This window comes from Bos taurus, chromosome 14 (assembly GCF_002263795.3).
Source record: "Bos taurus isolate L1 Dominette 01449 registration number 42190680 breed Hereford chromosome 14, ARS-UCD2.0, whole genome shotgun sequence".
In the NCBI taxonomy this organism is placed as follows: domain Eukaryota; kingdom Metazoa; phylum Chordata; class Mammalia; order Artiodactyla; family Bovidae; genus Bos; species Bos taurus.
This window is the reverse complement of record NC_037341.1, coordinates 36,390,180-36,407,569: the sequence shown is the minus strand read 5'-3', so window position 1 is coordinate 36,407,569 and position 17,390 is coordinate 36,390,180. Positions and strand designations below refer to the sequence as shown.

Sequence of the window (17,390 nt, the reverse complement as noted above, 5' to 3'; positions counted from 1 at the left end):
AGGTATAACTTGGTGCTATGGAATACAGGAAGTAACAACTGCTCAGAGCTCAGCTAGATTTCTTATAGGTGATCTTTCAGCTAGACTTTGAAGGGCAAACAAAAGCAAACAAAAGAGGATAGAAAAGATGGAAATTTAAAACTGAAGCAAGAGTCAAGGCATGAAAGAGCTTGTAATATTTGAAAACCAGGGAGAAGTTGTGTTGTTACAAAGTGTCATGTATGTGGGCAGGGAGGGGTTAATGCTTAGGGATAAGGTGTATATGGAAACAAACAAACAAACAAAACCCAGAAAGGGTCTATGTAAGGCTTTGTAACCCGTGCCATAAAATCTAACCCATTTATAAGGAAACAGAAAGCTAAGAGAGGTTATTAAGCTGGGAAGTGAGTTAAATGGATTTATTTTAATGGAAAGCTAACTCTGGAAGTCATGTCAAGGATGGATTTTTGCGGCACAAAGCTAAGTAATAATCTAGGCTATGAACAATAAGAATGGATTAGAGAAGCATTTCTAAGATGGAATTTATAACACTTGGAGAGATAACTGGATGTGTGAGGGGAAGGAGAGTCAGGGTACAGACAGACAAGAACTGTTTTACACAGTGACTGAACTGCGTACCAGAAGGGCATCTGAAATAAGTGGTAGCACTATATTAAGACAGTATATAGGAAACATTCATTATCTGCAAGAATCATGGTAAGTTCTAATTTTATTTTACTTTAAAGCAGTACTATAGAGGGCAAGAAGTCCGGGCCACAGAATTTACTGGGTCTTAGTATTACTAAACTTTGATTTCCTAAACAAAATGAAATAACCAAGCCAATAAAAGTGAAATCCCTACTTCTCAAAATGGGTCTTAGAAAAAAGTCAATGAGAAACAAGACTTCAATGGAGCAGTGAGGAGTAGATCACGTTTTGACAGGCAGGGACAAGAAGAACTGTAAGACTGATGTCAGTCCTGAGGTGTGACCAATGTCACATCCAGCCAGTTCAGACTCCAACTCCCACCTCTAAATCAGTAGTTAAGATGGGGCTCACAGCACTTAAGCCATGGTCCTGAGAAGAGAGTGATACTACATCCACTGCCAAATACATCCATACAGAAACCACAACGATTTGACTATTTGGCCTTGGTTTAAGGGTGGATGAAGAGAAGGAATGGACCACAGGTTCAATATAAAAGATCTTTATAATGGTAGATTTTATTGTCTTCAATAGAGTTAGTTTCTAAAGCCAAAGCAAAAGATAAAAGTCAATTCTGCAAAAATTACCCTTGAAAATCCCTAAAGAAGAAATAATTTTAGAAACTGAATTCTTTGCTCTCAATATGTAGGAATGACACAGCCTGCTTCCTTCCAACACTGGAGCAAATCAGTGTCTGCACTTGTTCACCAGATGAAGAGTTAGCCTGCCCTTAGACAAAATGAAGGGCTTCCCTGGCAGCTCAGTGGTAAAGAATCTGCTTGCCAATGCAGAAGACACAGGAGAGGCGGGTTCAATCCCTGAGATGGGAAGATCCCCTGGAGGAGGGCATGGCAACCCACTCCAGTATTCTTGCCTGGGAATCCCATGGACAGAGGAGCCTGGTGGGCTACAGTATACAGGGTGGCAAAGAGTTGGACACCACTGAAGCGACTGAGCACGCATCATGCACAGAGAAGATGAACAATATTTTAACATATAAGAATAACCCTCAGTGCCACAGTCACATGAGGGCATGCAGGATTTGAGAACTAAGGGACACAGATGATTCAGGCTTCCAGCCTCAATATTGTTCTGGAGCTCATGTTCATCATTCCCAGTAAATGATATCACACTATCTACACAGTACTGTTTTCTCTCTACTCTTGCTTAGCATTTGCAACAGAATTTGCATAAGCCATGATGTAACTCTACAGTACTTCCAAATATACAAATGTTAGTCATCAGTAAGGCAATACACCTACTGCTCAAAAATTATTTTTGTTAACAACAGCTCACTACCATCACTTTTACATAGATATTACATTCATAAGACAAAAATGTACTAATGAATTTACAAACCTTTTTCCTGTATCCAAATCAGTTTCAGTTGCCAATTCAACATCTTTACCATTAGGTTTATCTTCAGAATATGTTGTTCTTGCTCTTTTAGTTTCCACTACTTTTGCTGCTGCCTTAAAAAAATGGGGATGTGGGAGAGGAAGGAATGCAATAAGCCATTAAAAACAAATAGCATTAAATCAAGCCTTCTAGTTATTTGATAGTCATAACAAAAGTATCTCTTCACAGACCAATAAAGGGCAGTGTATTGTTTCCCCAAGTACCTGTGACATGACAGTCAGCCACCTGCTTGGTTTATAAGCATTATGGAGAAGGGCTTTCCTTGTAAATGTACTTGATACACACAACGTGCTGAAGAATATTTTTTTCCCCCTTTGAGTGTGCTGGGTCTTAGTTGAGGCATGTGGGATCTTTAGTTGTGGCCTGTGGGATCTAGTTCCCTGACCAGGGATTGAACCCTGGTCCCCCTACTTTGGGAGCGCAGAGCCTTGGCCACTGGATCACCAGGGAAGTCCCTATAGATAATTTTAAGATAAAACGTTACTTAAACATATATATATATATGTTACTTAAACATATATATATATATATAAAACATATTAAAACTGTCTGGGGCTAGGACAGGATAAAATGTGATTAAAAAGAAAATTTCTGTAGTAGCCCTTCTTCAGTCCAACTTGACTTTTCCCAAAAATATGCTAAAATTTTCTTTTAAATTTAATTAAATTAAAACTATTTCTTTTTTACTTATTTCTCATTTCATTTTGCTAAGTTTCCCCTCAACTTTTTATTGTGAAAAATTTCCTCAAGCCTTACTTTGAAAAGTTGAAAATACTACATAGATCAGAAATAAACTTTCTTTTAGATGCACTAACTGTAACATTTCACCACACTATTCTATAAAATCACTAAGTAAAATTCTGATTAGTTTTTAAGGATTTCTATTTCAAGTATTCTCCTTTATTTTAACAATGTAAGTCTATGTTTAGAGCTTCTCTGAAATACGCATACCTTCATTAGAAACGTTGATGATTTTTCATTTAGGACACAATTCACATAACTCTTAATTTTCTCCATCATGTGGTTATAGCTGAAGTGTTGAAAAAAGGAATGAAATGTATCTTTCTGAGAGATTATCGTAAGCAATTTCCTTTTAAAAGGCTAAAGAAAACAGAAGAAACATAAATCACAAATAAGATACTAGAAATTCTGTCATATTGTTTAACTGAAAAAAGTCACTAAGCCAAAACCCAAGATTTTACAAAATTTCCCATTTTAAATGCCCACCTATATATTTTTGACAAAAAAATTCTTATTTTACACATATATAAATATAAACCTAAATATCTATGATCAAGTTTAAGAAATAAAACATTATCTATTTAACTGAAGTCTTATTATCATAATCTGATGGCACTCCTTGTCCTTCCTGGCCTTCTTCTCAAGGTAAGCAGTATCCTGAGTTTAGAACTTAGCATATCCATGCATTCCTTTACACTTGTACTACATATCTACGCACCCATAAACAATGTATAGTATTGTTTAGCACGGTTTTAACTTTATACAAATGGTGTTATACTATGTGTATTCTTCTGAAACTTTCTTTATTCTGCTCAACTCTGTTTATGATATTTACCCACATTGATTTGACACTTATAGAATTACTAGTTACTTTCACTATTAAACCCTGGAGAAGGAAATGGCAACCCACTCCAGTATTCTTGCCTGGAGAATCCCATGGATGGAGGAGCCTGGTAGGCTGCAGTCCATGGGGTTGCACAGAGTTGGACATGACTGGGCAACTTCACTTTCACTTTTTTCACTGTTAAATAGTAGTCCATTGATCAAAAATATCATCTATTCATCTTTCCTTCCAGCCTGTGTAAGTATTTAGGCTATTTTCTATAATCCACAATTCTATTAAACATTTTTATACATGTCTTCTTGTGAACAGTACAAATTTTTCTTAGTTCTTTCAATGCTGATTGCATAATTAAGCTATAAAGCTTAAAAAAAAATTATCTCTCAAGCTCTATCTCAGAGCAATTTTCACAGTTGGGCCTGAATTTTTTTTGGTTTTTATTTTTTAAGTAAAGCTTCATGACTTTAAAAGCATATAGTGAAAGTAAGAACAGTTACTCTAGGGTATTTATCTAGAAGTGGAATTGCTGGAATGCATGCTTATTGATTTTGCTAAAATACTCACTGAAGCTGAATTACCAATTTATAGTCCTGAGAGGAAGGTATAGCAGTACTATAATTTCTCCACATTTTGAGCCAACTGTTGGTGTTCTAAGACATTTTAATCATTGCCACTCTGAGGTGTAGAAAATATTATTTCAAAATATTACTTGGTGCATGCGTGGTGCGTGTTTTAAGTTGCTACAGCTGTATCTGACTGTTTGCAACTCTGTGGACTGTAGCCCACCAGGCTCCTCTGTCCATGGGATTCTCCAGGCAAGAACACTGTAGTGGGTTGCCATGCCCTGCTCCAGCGGATTTTCCCGACCCAGAGACAGAACTGTGTCTCCTGCGGCTCCTGCATTTCAGGTGTATTCTTTACTGCTAAGCCACTAGGCAGCCCATATTACTTGGTACTGCTCTGATAACAAGTATTAGTGAGGTCAGCATTTTCTCTTTATGTTTACTGGCCATAAAATTTCCTCTTCTGTGAAGTACAAGCAGAGTGGATAGTCACCTCACAGTGCTAAGTTTTTAGTCACCTAAACCTAGGTTTTTAGTCACCTAAACTGACTTAGGTGAGTTTTTAGTCACCTCACAGTGCTAAGGCAAAAAAATTAGGGCAAGGAACCCAATTAACATCAGGTTTTCAGCTGAAATCTCTGGAGGAGTACATCCTAGGAACAAGGGCAAATTTGAGATAGAATGAGCCTTACTAAAAGCTCTGTTTCTCGATGAATTAAAGTGATTCCCCTCTCCCCCATACCAGTATGTGAAAAGGTACTCAGCTTCATTAATCATCAAAGAAACAGAAATTAAAACCCAATAAGGTAGCACTATCTCACTGCCAGAATGACTAAATACTTGCCAGAGTGACTAAAATGAAAACCACAGACATTGTCTGTGAAGCAACTGGAACTCTTTCACACTGCTGAAAGAACTGATATTGCTACTTTGGAAGACTGTTTCACCGTATCTACTAAAACTGAATATGTGCATATATTTATAACCTAACAAATCTATTCCTAGGTATTATCCAATAGAAACACATATAGTTGTTGTACAAAAGACATGTAAAGGAATCTAACAGCCAAAACCTGGAAATAACTCAAATGTCCATCAACAATACAATGGATAAACTGTAGTATATTTCTACAATGGAGCAATGAGAATAAACAAACAATTGTTATAAGCAATGCTGTGGATCTTTCTGACAAACAGAAACCTGCTATATGATTATATTATATAAAGTTGAGAAATAAGTAAAGCTAATCTTGGATGTTACATGTTAGGAGAGTGGTTACCCTTGAGAAGGTGGGAAGGACAGTGACTAGAGTGTGCTGGTGATGTTCTATTTCTTGATCTAAGAGGTCATCACACAAAGTGTGCTCCTTTTGTGAAAATACATCTACTTATGCTATAAGTATTCTACTAAAGGTATGCCACTGTTCAATTAAAAGTTTACTAAAAACTGTATAAAACTATGCTTACTTCTTTGATAAACTTAATTGACTCCCACACCACTTTGTTTTTAATACTTAAAAATTAACTTCTATTGTCCTTGATATTACACATACACAGAAAGACTAGTGATCACCTAAGAAACCATTAGAAAAACAGGCAAGTTATAATGCATTCTTCCATACCTGTGCTGCTCAATATGGCAGCCACTAGTCATGCAGTCCTTGAAATGTGTGAGCCCTGAATTTAGACTTAAGTGTAAAAGTCTAATTATACTTCTAAAAAGTCTAAAAACACCTCAGATTTCAAAGACTTCGTATAGCTGTTGCTCAGTATTGGTAGGGAATTGGCCCCAGAACTCCCCTCTGATACCAAAATCTAAGGATGCTCAAGTCTTCTATATAAAATGGTGCAGTATTTGCATATATCCTACACACATCCTTCGGTAAACTTTAAAAATATCTAGATAACCTATAACACCTAACCCAATGTAAATGCTAGGTAAATAGTTACCAGAGTGTGGCAAACTCAAGTTTTTCTTTTTGAAACATTTTGGAATTTTCCCCCCAAATATTTTCCATCTGCAGTTGGTTGAATCCCTAGATATGGAAACCAGGATACAGAGGGCTGACTGTCCAAAAAAGGGAGTGCAAAATATCTCACCAATGCGTTTTCACATGGATTGCTAAAAAAAATTAGCTTTACTTGTTTCTTCTTACTTTTTTAATGTGGCCACTAGAAAATTTAAAAATCACATCCATTACTGGCATTACTTTTCTATTGAACTAGACTTTTCTTTTAAACTATACTGTTTAAAAGAGAAAGCATTTCTTTTCCCTCCCAATGTTTTTTCAATTTTTCTTATTCCAAATAAACAGCTCTAAAATCCTAATGTAAATAATTACCGTGTAAGAATTTGGGTCACCAAATACTCTTTCAAAGACTTCTTCTGCTTCCTTAAAATTGCCATTTTCCATGCAAACGGCTATAGCCTAAAAATCAGAATACAGACAAATCAGACAAATACATATCTTGGATTGCTTTTTAAAATATCTAATTGCTGTTTAATATTAAAATAACTCAGGTAAGGTTTAAACTACTTCATCTAAAATATTCTTACACAGTTTAACAATTCTGATTTGATAAATGATATATAATAGCTTTTCAAAGATGAAATAACTGTGGTCCAAAAAGACATGAAAATTTTTGACTAGCCTCTTCTATTTAATTAATAAATTCAGAGCTACATTATATATATTGAGGACTCACCAAAATAATAATTTTAAACAAAAGGGAAATAAGACAGGAGGCAGATGGATGGTATTTGAGATGATTAGGAGAGAGATATATATATAGGTATATAAAATTTGCCATTTAGGAGCCTAGGAAAATCACTAATAGAAATGCAGGAAGCCAGATGCTTTTGAATAAGCATTTTATAAACAGGCCTTTTTTATTTCCCCCAATTGATTAAAAAAAAGAAAACAAAACTATTTCGTATTCAGGTAAAGTCAGCAAAAACAAGACCAAGAGCTGACTGTGGCTCAGATCATGAACTCATTATTGCAAAATTCAGACTTAAATTGAAGAAGGTAGGGAAAACCACTAGACCATTCAGGTATGACCTAAATCAAATCCCTTATGATTATACAGTGAAAGTGACAAATAGATTTAAGTGGATTATATCTGATAAATGGAGTGCCTGAAGAACTATGAACAGAGGTTCATGCAACTGTACAGGAGGCAGTGATCAACACCATCCCCAAGAAAAAGAAATGCAAAAAGGCAAAATGGTTGTCTGAGGAGGCCTTACAAATAGCTGAGAGAAGAGAAGCAAAGGCAAAGAAGAAAAGGAAAGATATACCCATTTGAACACAGGATTCCAAAGAACAGCAAAGAGAGATAAGAAAGCCTTCCTACGTAATCAATGCAAAGAAATAGAGGAAAACAACAAAATGGGAAAGACTAGAGATCTCTTCAAGAAAATCAGAGATACCAAGGGAACATTTCATGCAAAGATGGGCTCAATAAAGGACAGAAACAGTACGGACCTAACAGAAGCAGAAGATATTAAGAAGACGTAGAAAGGAAACTCAGAAGGACTATACGAAAAAGATCTTCATGGCCCAGATAACCATGATGGTGTGACCACTTACCTAGAGCCAGACATCCTGGAATGTGAAGTCAAGTGGGCCTTAGGAAGCATCACTACGAACAAAGGCAGTGGAGGTGATGGAATTCCAGCTGAGCTATTTCAAATCCTAAAAGATGATGCTGTGAAAGTGCTGCACTCCATATGGCAGTGAATTTGGAAAACTCAGCAGTGGCCAAAAGACTGGAAAAGGTCAGTTTTCATTCCAATCTCAAAGAAAGGCAATGCCAAAGAATGCTCAAACTATCACACAATTTGCATTCATCTCACACACTAGCAAAATAACGCTCAAAATTTTCCAACTTAGGCTTCAACAGTACATGAACCGTGAACTTCCAGATATTCAAGCTGGATTCAGAAAAGGCAGAGGAACCAGAGATCAAATTGCCAATATTGGCTAGATCATAGAAAAAGCAATAGAATTCCAGAAAAATGTCTACTCCTGTTATGTTGACTACTTCTGAGAAAGCCTTTGACTGTGTGGATCACAACAAACTGGAAAATTATTCAAGAGATGGGAATACCAGACAGCCTGACCTGCCTCCTGAGAAATCTGTATGCAGGTCAAGAAGCAACAGTTAGATCTGGACATGGAACAAGGGACTGGTTCCAAATTGGGAAAGGGGTATGACAAGGGTATATATTGTCACCCTGCTTATTTAACTTATATGCAGAGTACATCATGAGAAATGTTGGGTTGGATGAAGCACAAGCTGGAATCAAGGTTGCTGGGAAAAATATCAATACCTCAGATGCAGACAACACCACCCTTATGGCAGAAAGCAAAGAGGAACTAAAGAGCCTCTTTAGTTGAAAGTGATGAAAGTGAAAGAGGAAAGTGAAAAAGCTGGCTTAAAACTCAACATTCAAAAAACTAAAACCATGGCATCTGGTCCCATCACTTCAAGGCAAACAGATGGGGAAACAACGGAAACAGCAACAGACTTTATTTTCTTGGGCTCCAAAATCACTGTAGATGGTGATTGCAGCCATGAAATTAAAAGATGCTTGCTCCTTGGAAGAAAAGCTATGACCAACCTAGACAGAATATTAAAAAGCAGAGATGTTACTTTGCCAACAAAGATCTGTCTAGTCAAAGCTATTGTTTTTCCAGTCATTATGTATAGATGTGAGAGGTGGACCATCAAGAAAGCTGAGGCCGAAGAATTGATGCTTTTGAACTGTGGTGTTGGAGAAGACTCTTGAGAGTCCCTTGGACACAAGATCAAACCAGTACATCCTAAAGGAAATCAATCCTGAATATTCATTGGAAGGACTGATGCTCAAGCTGAAGCTCCAGTACTTTGGCCATCTGATGTGAAGAACTGACTCATCTGAAAACACCCTGATGCTCGGAACGATTGAAGGAAGGAGGAGAAGGGGACAAAAGAGGATGAGATGGTTGGATGGCATCACCGACTCGATGGACATGAGTTTAAGCAAGCTCCGGGAGTTGGTGATGGACAGGGAAGTCTGGCATGCTGCAGTTCATGGGGTCGCAGTCGGACACGACTGGAGCAACAGAACTGAACTGATAGCCGATTAACAAACAATGTTGTGATAGTTTCAGGTGAACAGAAAAGGGACTCAGCTAGACTTACATGTATTCATTCTTCCCCAACACCCCTCCCATCCAGGCTGCCACATAACATTGAGCAGAGTTCCATCTGTTATACAGCAGCACCTTGGTGGTTATCCATTTTAAATATAGCAGTGTATAAACCGGCCTTTTTGATACCATATGTGGTTATAGGACCACCACTACCATCTGGATAGGCTTGTAAATTTGGGCAAACCTCTTGGGGTCTTGGTTTCTTAAAATGGGGAAAATTATAGTATCTATTTCATAGGGTAGTTGTGAAAATTAAAGAGTTACATATGAAAGTACTTATAAAGACAGCTGAGTGCCTAAGAATTGATGCTTTTTAATTGTGGTGTTGGAGACTCTTGAGAGTCTCTTAGACTGCAAGGAGATCAAACCAGTCTATCCAAAAGGAAATCAGCCTTGAATATTCATTGGAAGGACTGATGCTAAAGCTGAAACTCCAATACTTTGGCCACCTGATGCAAAGAACTAACTCATGTGAAAAGACCCTGACACTGGGAAAGACTGATGGCAGGAGGAGAAGGTGACTGCAGGAGGGGAAAGGGACGACATAGGATGAGATGGTTGGATGGCATCACTGACTCGGACATGAGTTTGAGCACGCTCCGGGAGCTGGTGACGGACAGGGAAGCCTGTGGGCTGCAGTCCATGGGGTTAAAAAAAGCGACTGAAGTGACTGACTGATGAAAGTACTTAGAACAATATCTTCAAATAGTAAGCAATATATTATTACATTTTTGCTATGTATTTCATGGTAACCTGCTCAACTTTATACTAGTATATTTAACAAAGGCTGCTTCCCCTAGACCTCCAAAAGTTTGGGATAATGATAGATCCCTTTGGCCTGAGTTGAAATTCTTAAAAGCAGCAGTCATGTTTTTGCCCATTTTCTTCAGGCTTAATTCTACTTGACAGTCACCACACGATCAATGATTAATTCTTGAGAACATGGGACACCACCTGGATTTTAGTTTAACTGTGAAAATCTTGAGAACGTGCTTTGCCTGTAAGCAAAACATATTTTCCCTTCTGTCTTTGGATGACTTTCTTTAGTTTCTCACTCTTCAAAAGGCCACTTGTAAAATTCTCTGTATCTATATAGTTAACATTTTACATTCTCTCTTTTTAATTTTACATTCTCTTAATCACAAAAATCCATTTCATTTTCTATCATTTGATAACCTTGAGTGGGAGAGCACAAACCACTGGTTTTTTAGGTTTAGTGATCTTTAAATAGATCTGATGGACTGTAGCCCGCCAGCCTCCTCTGACCATGGAATTTTCCAGGTAAGAACACTGGAATGGGATACCATTTCCTACTCCGGGGGATCTTTCCAACCCAGGGATCAAACCCATGTCTCTTGCATCTCCTGCACTGGCAGGTGGATTCTTTACCACTCACGCCACCTGGAAAGCCCTTTTTCCAAAGTGGGGGCAATATGCACTTAGGTAACAAACATTAACTCCAGTTCTTAGAGCTCATGTCAAATTTCTAAAGAGAATAATTATATTGAATTTTACTAAAGGTTCATTGTCCAACAGTAGCTCTTAGTTTCTTTAAATGTCATGCTTTTATTTTCTAGGAAAATAATAATTATAAACATAAAGAATACTCATACCTGAATTTTAATTAAATTCTCTATTTCTTCATGAAGCTTGTCATGCTCCTTTTCAATTGAAGCCCAAATCATCAGGGCTGATTCCAAGGGTGTAATTCGTTCATCACTTTCAAACTGTGCATCTTTTAAACCAAAATAAAAACAAGTACCTTAGAAAACTATGAAGAACTTAACTTTGTTAATTTTTTATAAATTACTTTCTTTAAATATTGACTGATTGTATTCTATTTGCCAGGCACTGCTCTTATATATGCTTGTTTAGGAAAGATTTTTCAAATTAATTTCCTCATTAAAATCAACTTAAAATAGAAAATGCCAGACAAGTTCATAAAACATTTGAAGCTTTTCTGTGCTAAAATATTTAAGGACTAGTTCTTGGTGGTTCAATAGTTGAGAATCTGCCTTCCAATGCAGGGGACTCAGGTCTGATCCCTGGTTTAGCACCTGGGATCCCGTGTGTTGTGGGGCAGCTAAGCCCACACACCACAGGTATTGGGCCCGCACTGAAACTAGAGAAAGCCCACACACCGCAACAAGAGAAGCCTGTGCACCACAACAAAGACCCAGAGCAGCCAGTATGTATACATATGCATCGATTTTAAGAGCTGAAAAAAACATAAGGTACCTTTACATAAGGTATCACAGTAACAGAATTCTTAAATGGTTTATAAGTCTAACTGCAGTGTAACAAATCTCAAATAGAAATCTGATCTTAGCATATACTAATTGAAATCCTTATTATATATTTTGTGGATATTTGAAACAGGCATTCAGGTTATCTCTCTACCAACATTCTTCCAATTATCAAGGCTTAAAAATCTAAGGAGTCACTGTTTTACTCCTGTTTCTCATCACCGTATCTGTTGCAATATATTATACAGTGGTTTTAAAAACTTCAGAGTTTATTCCAGACTCTATCATTTATCATCTTTGGGGTGCTGAAAAGCTATTTCACCTCTCTAAGTCTCAGTTTTCTCACCTATAAAATGCCACAATTGTAAATACTATGTGAATATTTAATGAGATAATATTTGTACTGCTGTTAAACTTTCTTAAAACAGAATTTTGATCAGGTTATCCTCATGAAACACTCACTGTGGCTGATAACTTGACAAATTACACACAAACTTCTCATTTCGAAATTCTGAACCTTCACCACGTGTGCACTAATCTATTCACTCAGTATATATTACAGCTCATTTCAATACTCATCTTTCCTAAGAAGTCTTTCTTGATTGACATTATCCAACCCTTCTTGCTAATCTACCTTCCTTCTTATAAATGTGACATACAGAAAAACTGTATGTATGTTAGATCTTAACTTAAAAGACTTTACAGTGTAGAAAAACAAGTATTGTATATTAACACATATATATACAATCTACAACAATGGTACTGAAGGGCAGGAATAGAGACTCAGATATAGAGATATGGACACAGCAGGGGAAGGAGAGGGTGGGACAAACTGAGAGCAGCACTGAAATATACACAGTGCCATGTATAAAACAGATAAGATAATGAGAAGTTGCTATATAGTGCAGAGAGCTCAGTCTGGTGCTATGTGACAACCTAGAGGGGTGGGATAGGGTGGGAGGTGGGAGGGGAGGTCCAAGATGGAGGAGACTTGTATCCCCATGGCTGATTCACGTTGTTGCATGGCAAAAACCAACACAACATTGTAAAGCAATTAGGCCTCAATTAGAAATCAATAAATCAAAAAGAAAAATGATAAAAAAACTTTACAGTGTAGACTTTCACTTTCAGGTAGGATGCATGAAAGTGAATGCACCAGGGCAACACTCTCACCATCACCAGAAAAAAAAAATGGGGACAAACTGCAGAATCATGTTGTTGAAGACAGGAGACAGCTGTGCAAGCTCTGAGAACTAGGTGGAATACATCCTAGAAAGAGATTCCTTCTCAGGTGAGCAGATGATTCACAGCTCTTTTCCTCCCTGGGCTACTTTGCTGAAAAGGCTGAAGATCCAGTGTGCTCCAGGCAGGGAGGCTTTACTGGGGTAAGAGAAAGAAGAGCTTCTGGTGGTTTCCTTGGGGCTAGCACGGTGGACTGGAAAACTAGAAGAACTGAAAACACATGGCTAGCATTTCCCCACAAAGCTTTTGCTGAGTTCTGGGGCAGTGCAGGAAGCTGGGGTGGAAAAGTACGGAAAACTTTCAGTTGTACAGATCTTAAGATAAAGTCCCATGAGAGGGTGGAGCCTGCCATAAACAAAAGTTTCCCCTTTAAGACATTTGCCATATTTTAAAACCAGGTGGAGCAGGTGACTATAAAGTTAATAAGGCAGCCACTGCTGCTGCTGCTGCTGCTAAGTCACTTCAGTCATGCCCGACTCTGTGAGATCCCATAGACGGCAGCCCACCAGGCTCCCCCGTCCCTGGGATTCTCCAGGCAAGAACACTGGAGTGGGTTGCCATTTCCTTCTCCAATGCATGAAAGTGAAGAGTGAAAGTGAAGTCACTCAATTGTGTCCGACTCTTAGCGACCCCATGGACTGCAGCCTACCAGACTCCTCCATCCATGGGATTTTCCAGGCAAGAGTACTGGAGTAGGGTGCCATCGCCTTCTCCGAAGGCAGCCATTAGCTATATGTAATTACTGGACAGTTAAAGCATTGTTAATCCAAATTGAGATGTACTTTGACTATGAAATACAAACCAGATTTCAAAGACGTACTGCAAAAAAATTAAATAAAATAAAGGTGGTAAAATATCTCGTTTTATATCAATCATACATTGACGTATATTTTAGAAATACTGGGTTAAATAAGACATTGTTAAAATTCTACCTATTTCTACTTTACTTAATATAGCTATTAGAAAAGTTTTGATTATATATGAGGCATACTTTGGGCTTTCCAGGTGGCACTAGTGGTAAAAGAACCAACCTGCCAATGCAGGAGATGTAAGAGACTCCGGTTTGACCCCAAGGTGGGAAAGAACCCTTGGAGAAGGGCATGGCAACCCACTCTAGTATTCTTGCCTGGATAATCCCATGGACAGAGGAACCTGGCGGGCTACAGTTCATAGGGTTGCAAAGAGTCAGACATGACTGAGTCGACTTAACTTGCATGCACATGGCCTACTTTATATTTCTATTAGGCAGTGCTGCTATACAACAACCACTAAAAAAATAAGCAAAAGGGTTATATATAGCTGAAAATCCAATATAAATTAAAATGAAATTTTAAATGCTGCCTGACTTATTTGAAATATACTGATTCTTGTTCACTAACCCCGGCCTATTATATCTAAGACGCGCTCTGGGGAACTTCAAGATTAAACCATGGAGTCACACACAAAATAGGAAATTTTTTGACCCTTTTTTGATATCTTAAAGACATTAGTCGTTTAGACTATGGTAACTGTGTGGTGACTCTTACTACTGCCACACATTACTAGCAACTATCATATTTGTAACCTCTTGTTGAGCTTGATTTCAGCACTTATTCAATAAGGGAATATGATTTAAACTATAATATCTCTTTCTCTTGTCCTCATAGTTTATTTTAGATTATAATGGCCAAGCCTGGCTCAGTTTATCAGTAATGGCTAATATTTACAGCACAGTCATTCTGACGCTACACAAGCCAGAACTGGATTAGTGAGAGTCCTGAAAGTGGTACTAACAGGCTGGGATCTCCTGTAACACAACATGTTCATAAGTAAACAGCTTCATGTAATACTGTCTACCACTAGAGACTGTTGGGAAAGCCTTTTGTAAATTGCAAACCCCAATATAAATATGCAATTATCTGCATCAGAAGATCCTTTAAATGACCATGCTGTAAATATTAGCCATTAGTGATAAATCGAACCAGGCTTGGTCATTACAGTCCAAAATAATCTATGAAGACAAAGGAAAGAGATATTATAGCTTAAATCATATTACCTTATTAAAGTGCTGAAGTCAAAATCAAATGCTCAGTCGTGTCCAACTCTTTGCAACTCCATGGGCTGTAGCCTACCAGGCTCCTCTGTCCATGGGATTTTCCAGGCAATAGTCCTGGACTGGATTGCCGTTTCCTTCTCCAGGGGATCTTCCCAACCCAGGGATTGAACCTAGGTTTCCTGCATTGTAGACAGACGATTTACCATCTGAGCCACCAGGGAAGTCCAAAATCAAATAAGAGGCTTCAAATATGCTTGTTGCCAATAACGACAGTAGTAAGAGACACTAAAAAGTTACCATAGTCTAACTGAGTGATTATGCACTCAACTCCTTATTACAAAATTCAGACTTAAATTGAAGGTAGGGAAAACCACTAGACCATTCAGGTATGACCTAAATCAAATCCCTTACGATTATACAGTGGAAGTGACAAATAGATTCAAGTGAATTCTATCTGATAAATGGAGTGCCTGAAGAACAGAGGTTCATGCAACTGTACAGGAGGCAGTGATCAAAACCATCCCCAAGAAAAAGAAATGCAAAAAGGCAAAATGGTTGTCTGAGGAGGCCTTACAAATAGCTGAGAAAAGAAGAGAAGCGAAAGGCAAAGAAGAAAAGGAAAGATATACCCATTTGAACGCAGGATTCCAAAGAATAGCAAAGAGAGATAAGAAAGCCTTCCTACATGATCAATGCAAAGAAATGGAGGAAAACAACAGAATGGGAAAGACTAGAGATCTCTTCAAGAAAAATTAGAGATACCAAGGGAACATTTCATGCAAAGATGGGCACAATTAAAGATAGAAACAGTACAGACCTAACAGAAGCAGAAGATATTAAGAAGAGGTGACAAGAATACACAGAAGAACTATACAAAGAAGATCTTCATGACCCAGATAACTACAATGGTGTGATCACTCACCTAGAGCCAGACATCCTGGAATGTGAAGTCAAGTGGGCCTTAGGAAGCATCACTACAAACAAAGGCAGTGGAGGTGATGGAATTCCAGCTGAGCTATTTCAAATCCTAAAAGATGATGCTGTGAAAGTGCTGCACTCCATATGGCAGTGAATTTGGAAAACTCAGCAGTGGCCAAAGGACTGGAAAAGGTCAGTTTTCATTCCAATCTCAAAGAAAGGCAATGCCAAAGAATGCTCAAACTATCGCACAACTGTACTCATCTCACTCGCTAGCAAAGTGATGCTCAAAATTCTCCAAGCTAGGCTTCAACAGTACATGAACCATGAACTTCCAGATGTTCAAGCTGGATTTAGAATAGGCAAAGGAACCAGAGATCAAATTGCCAACACCAGCTGGATCATCAAAAAAGCAAGAGAGCTCAGAAAAACATCTACTTCTGCTTTATGGACTACACCAAAGCCTTTGACTGTGTGATACAACTATGGAAAATTTTGCAAGAGATGGGAATACCAGACAGCCTGACCTGCCTCCTGAAAAACTGTATGCAGGTCAAGAAGCAACAGTTAGAACTGGACATGGAACAACAGATTGGTTCCAAATAGGAAAAGGAGTACGTCAAGGCTGTATATTGTCACTCTGCTTATTTAACTTATATGCAGAGTACATCATGAGAAAGGCTGGGCTGGATGAAGCACGAGCTGGAATCAAGATTTCTGGGAGAAATATCAATAACCTCAGATATGCAGATGACAACACTCTTATGGCAGAGAGCAAAGAACTAAAGAGCCTCTTGTCCGTCTAGTCAAAGCTATGGTTTTTCCAGTAGTCATGTATGGACGTGAGTTGGACTACAAAGAAAGCTGAGCACCAAAGAATTGATGCTTTTGAACTGTGGTGTTGGAGAAGACTCTTGAGAGTCCCTCGGACACAAGGAGATTAAACCAGTCCATCCTAAAGGAAATCAACCCTGAATATTCATTAGAAGGACTGATGCTGAAGCTGAAAAACTCCAATACTTTGGCTACCTGATTGGGAAGAACTGACTCACTGGAAAAGGCCCTGATGTTGAAAGACTGAAGGAAAAGGAGGAGAAGGGGAAGACAAAGGATGAGATGGTTGGATGGCATCACCAACTCAATGGACATGAGTTTGAGCAAGCTCCGGGAGTTGGCAATGGACAGGGAAGCCTGGTCTGCTGCTGTCCATGGGGTTGCAAAGAGTCAGACATGACTGAGTGATTGAACTGAAATGAACTGAATGTTATCTTTAAAACAGAGTATATGGAGCATGATTTCCTACCAGCAGCATCAGAATCATCTGGGAACTTATTGGAAATGTAATTCATCCTACCAAATCAGAAATTCATAATGGGGAAGGAGCTACATCATTCTGTTTCTTAACAAGTTCGCTAATTATTCTGAAGTAAGCAAAAATTTGAGAATTGTTGCTCCAAAAAGATAGGGATATTTCCTTTACTAGCTTTAAATATGCTTGTG

General features: G+C 38.2%; 1 protein-coding gene across 2 annotated transcripts in view; it reads right to left on the bottom strand.

Moving 5' to 3' along the window:
- The window catches only part of TERF1 (telomeric repeat binding factor 1), a 43,109-nt gene that overhangs the window by 17,807 nt on the left and 7,912 nt on the right, over positions 1–17,390 (bottom strand). For both annotated transcript variants that reach the window (NM_001076865.2, XM_005215517.5), the window contains 4 exon segments: positions 2,044–2,156; positions 3,055–3,204; positions 6,591–6,677; positions 11,063–11,184. In NM_001076865.2, the coding sequence (NP_001070333.2) occupies positions 2,044–2,156; positions 3,055–3,204; positions 6,591–6,677; positions 11,063–11,184 (472 nt within the window).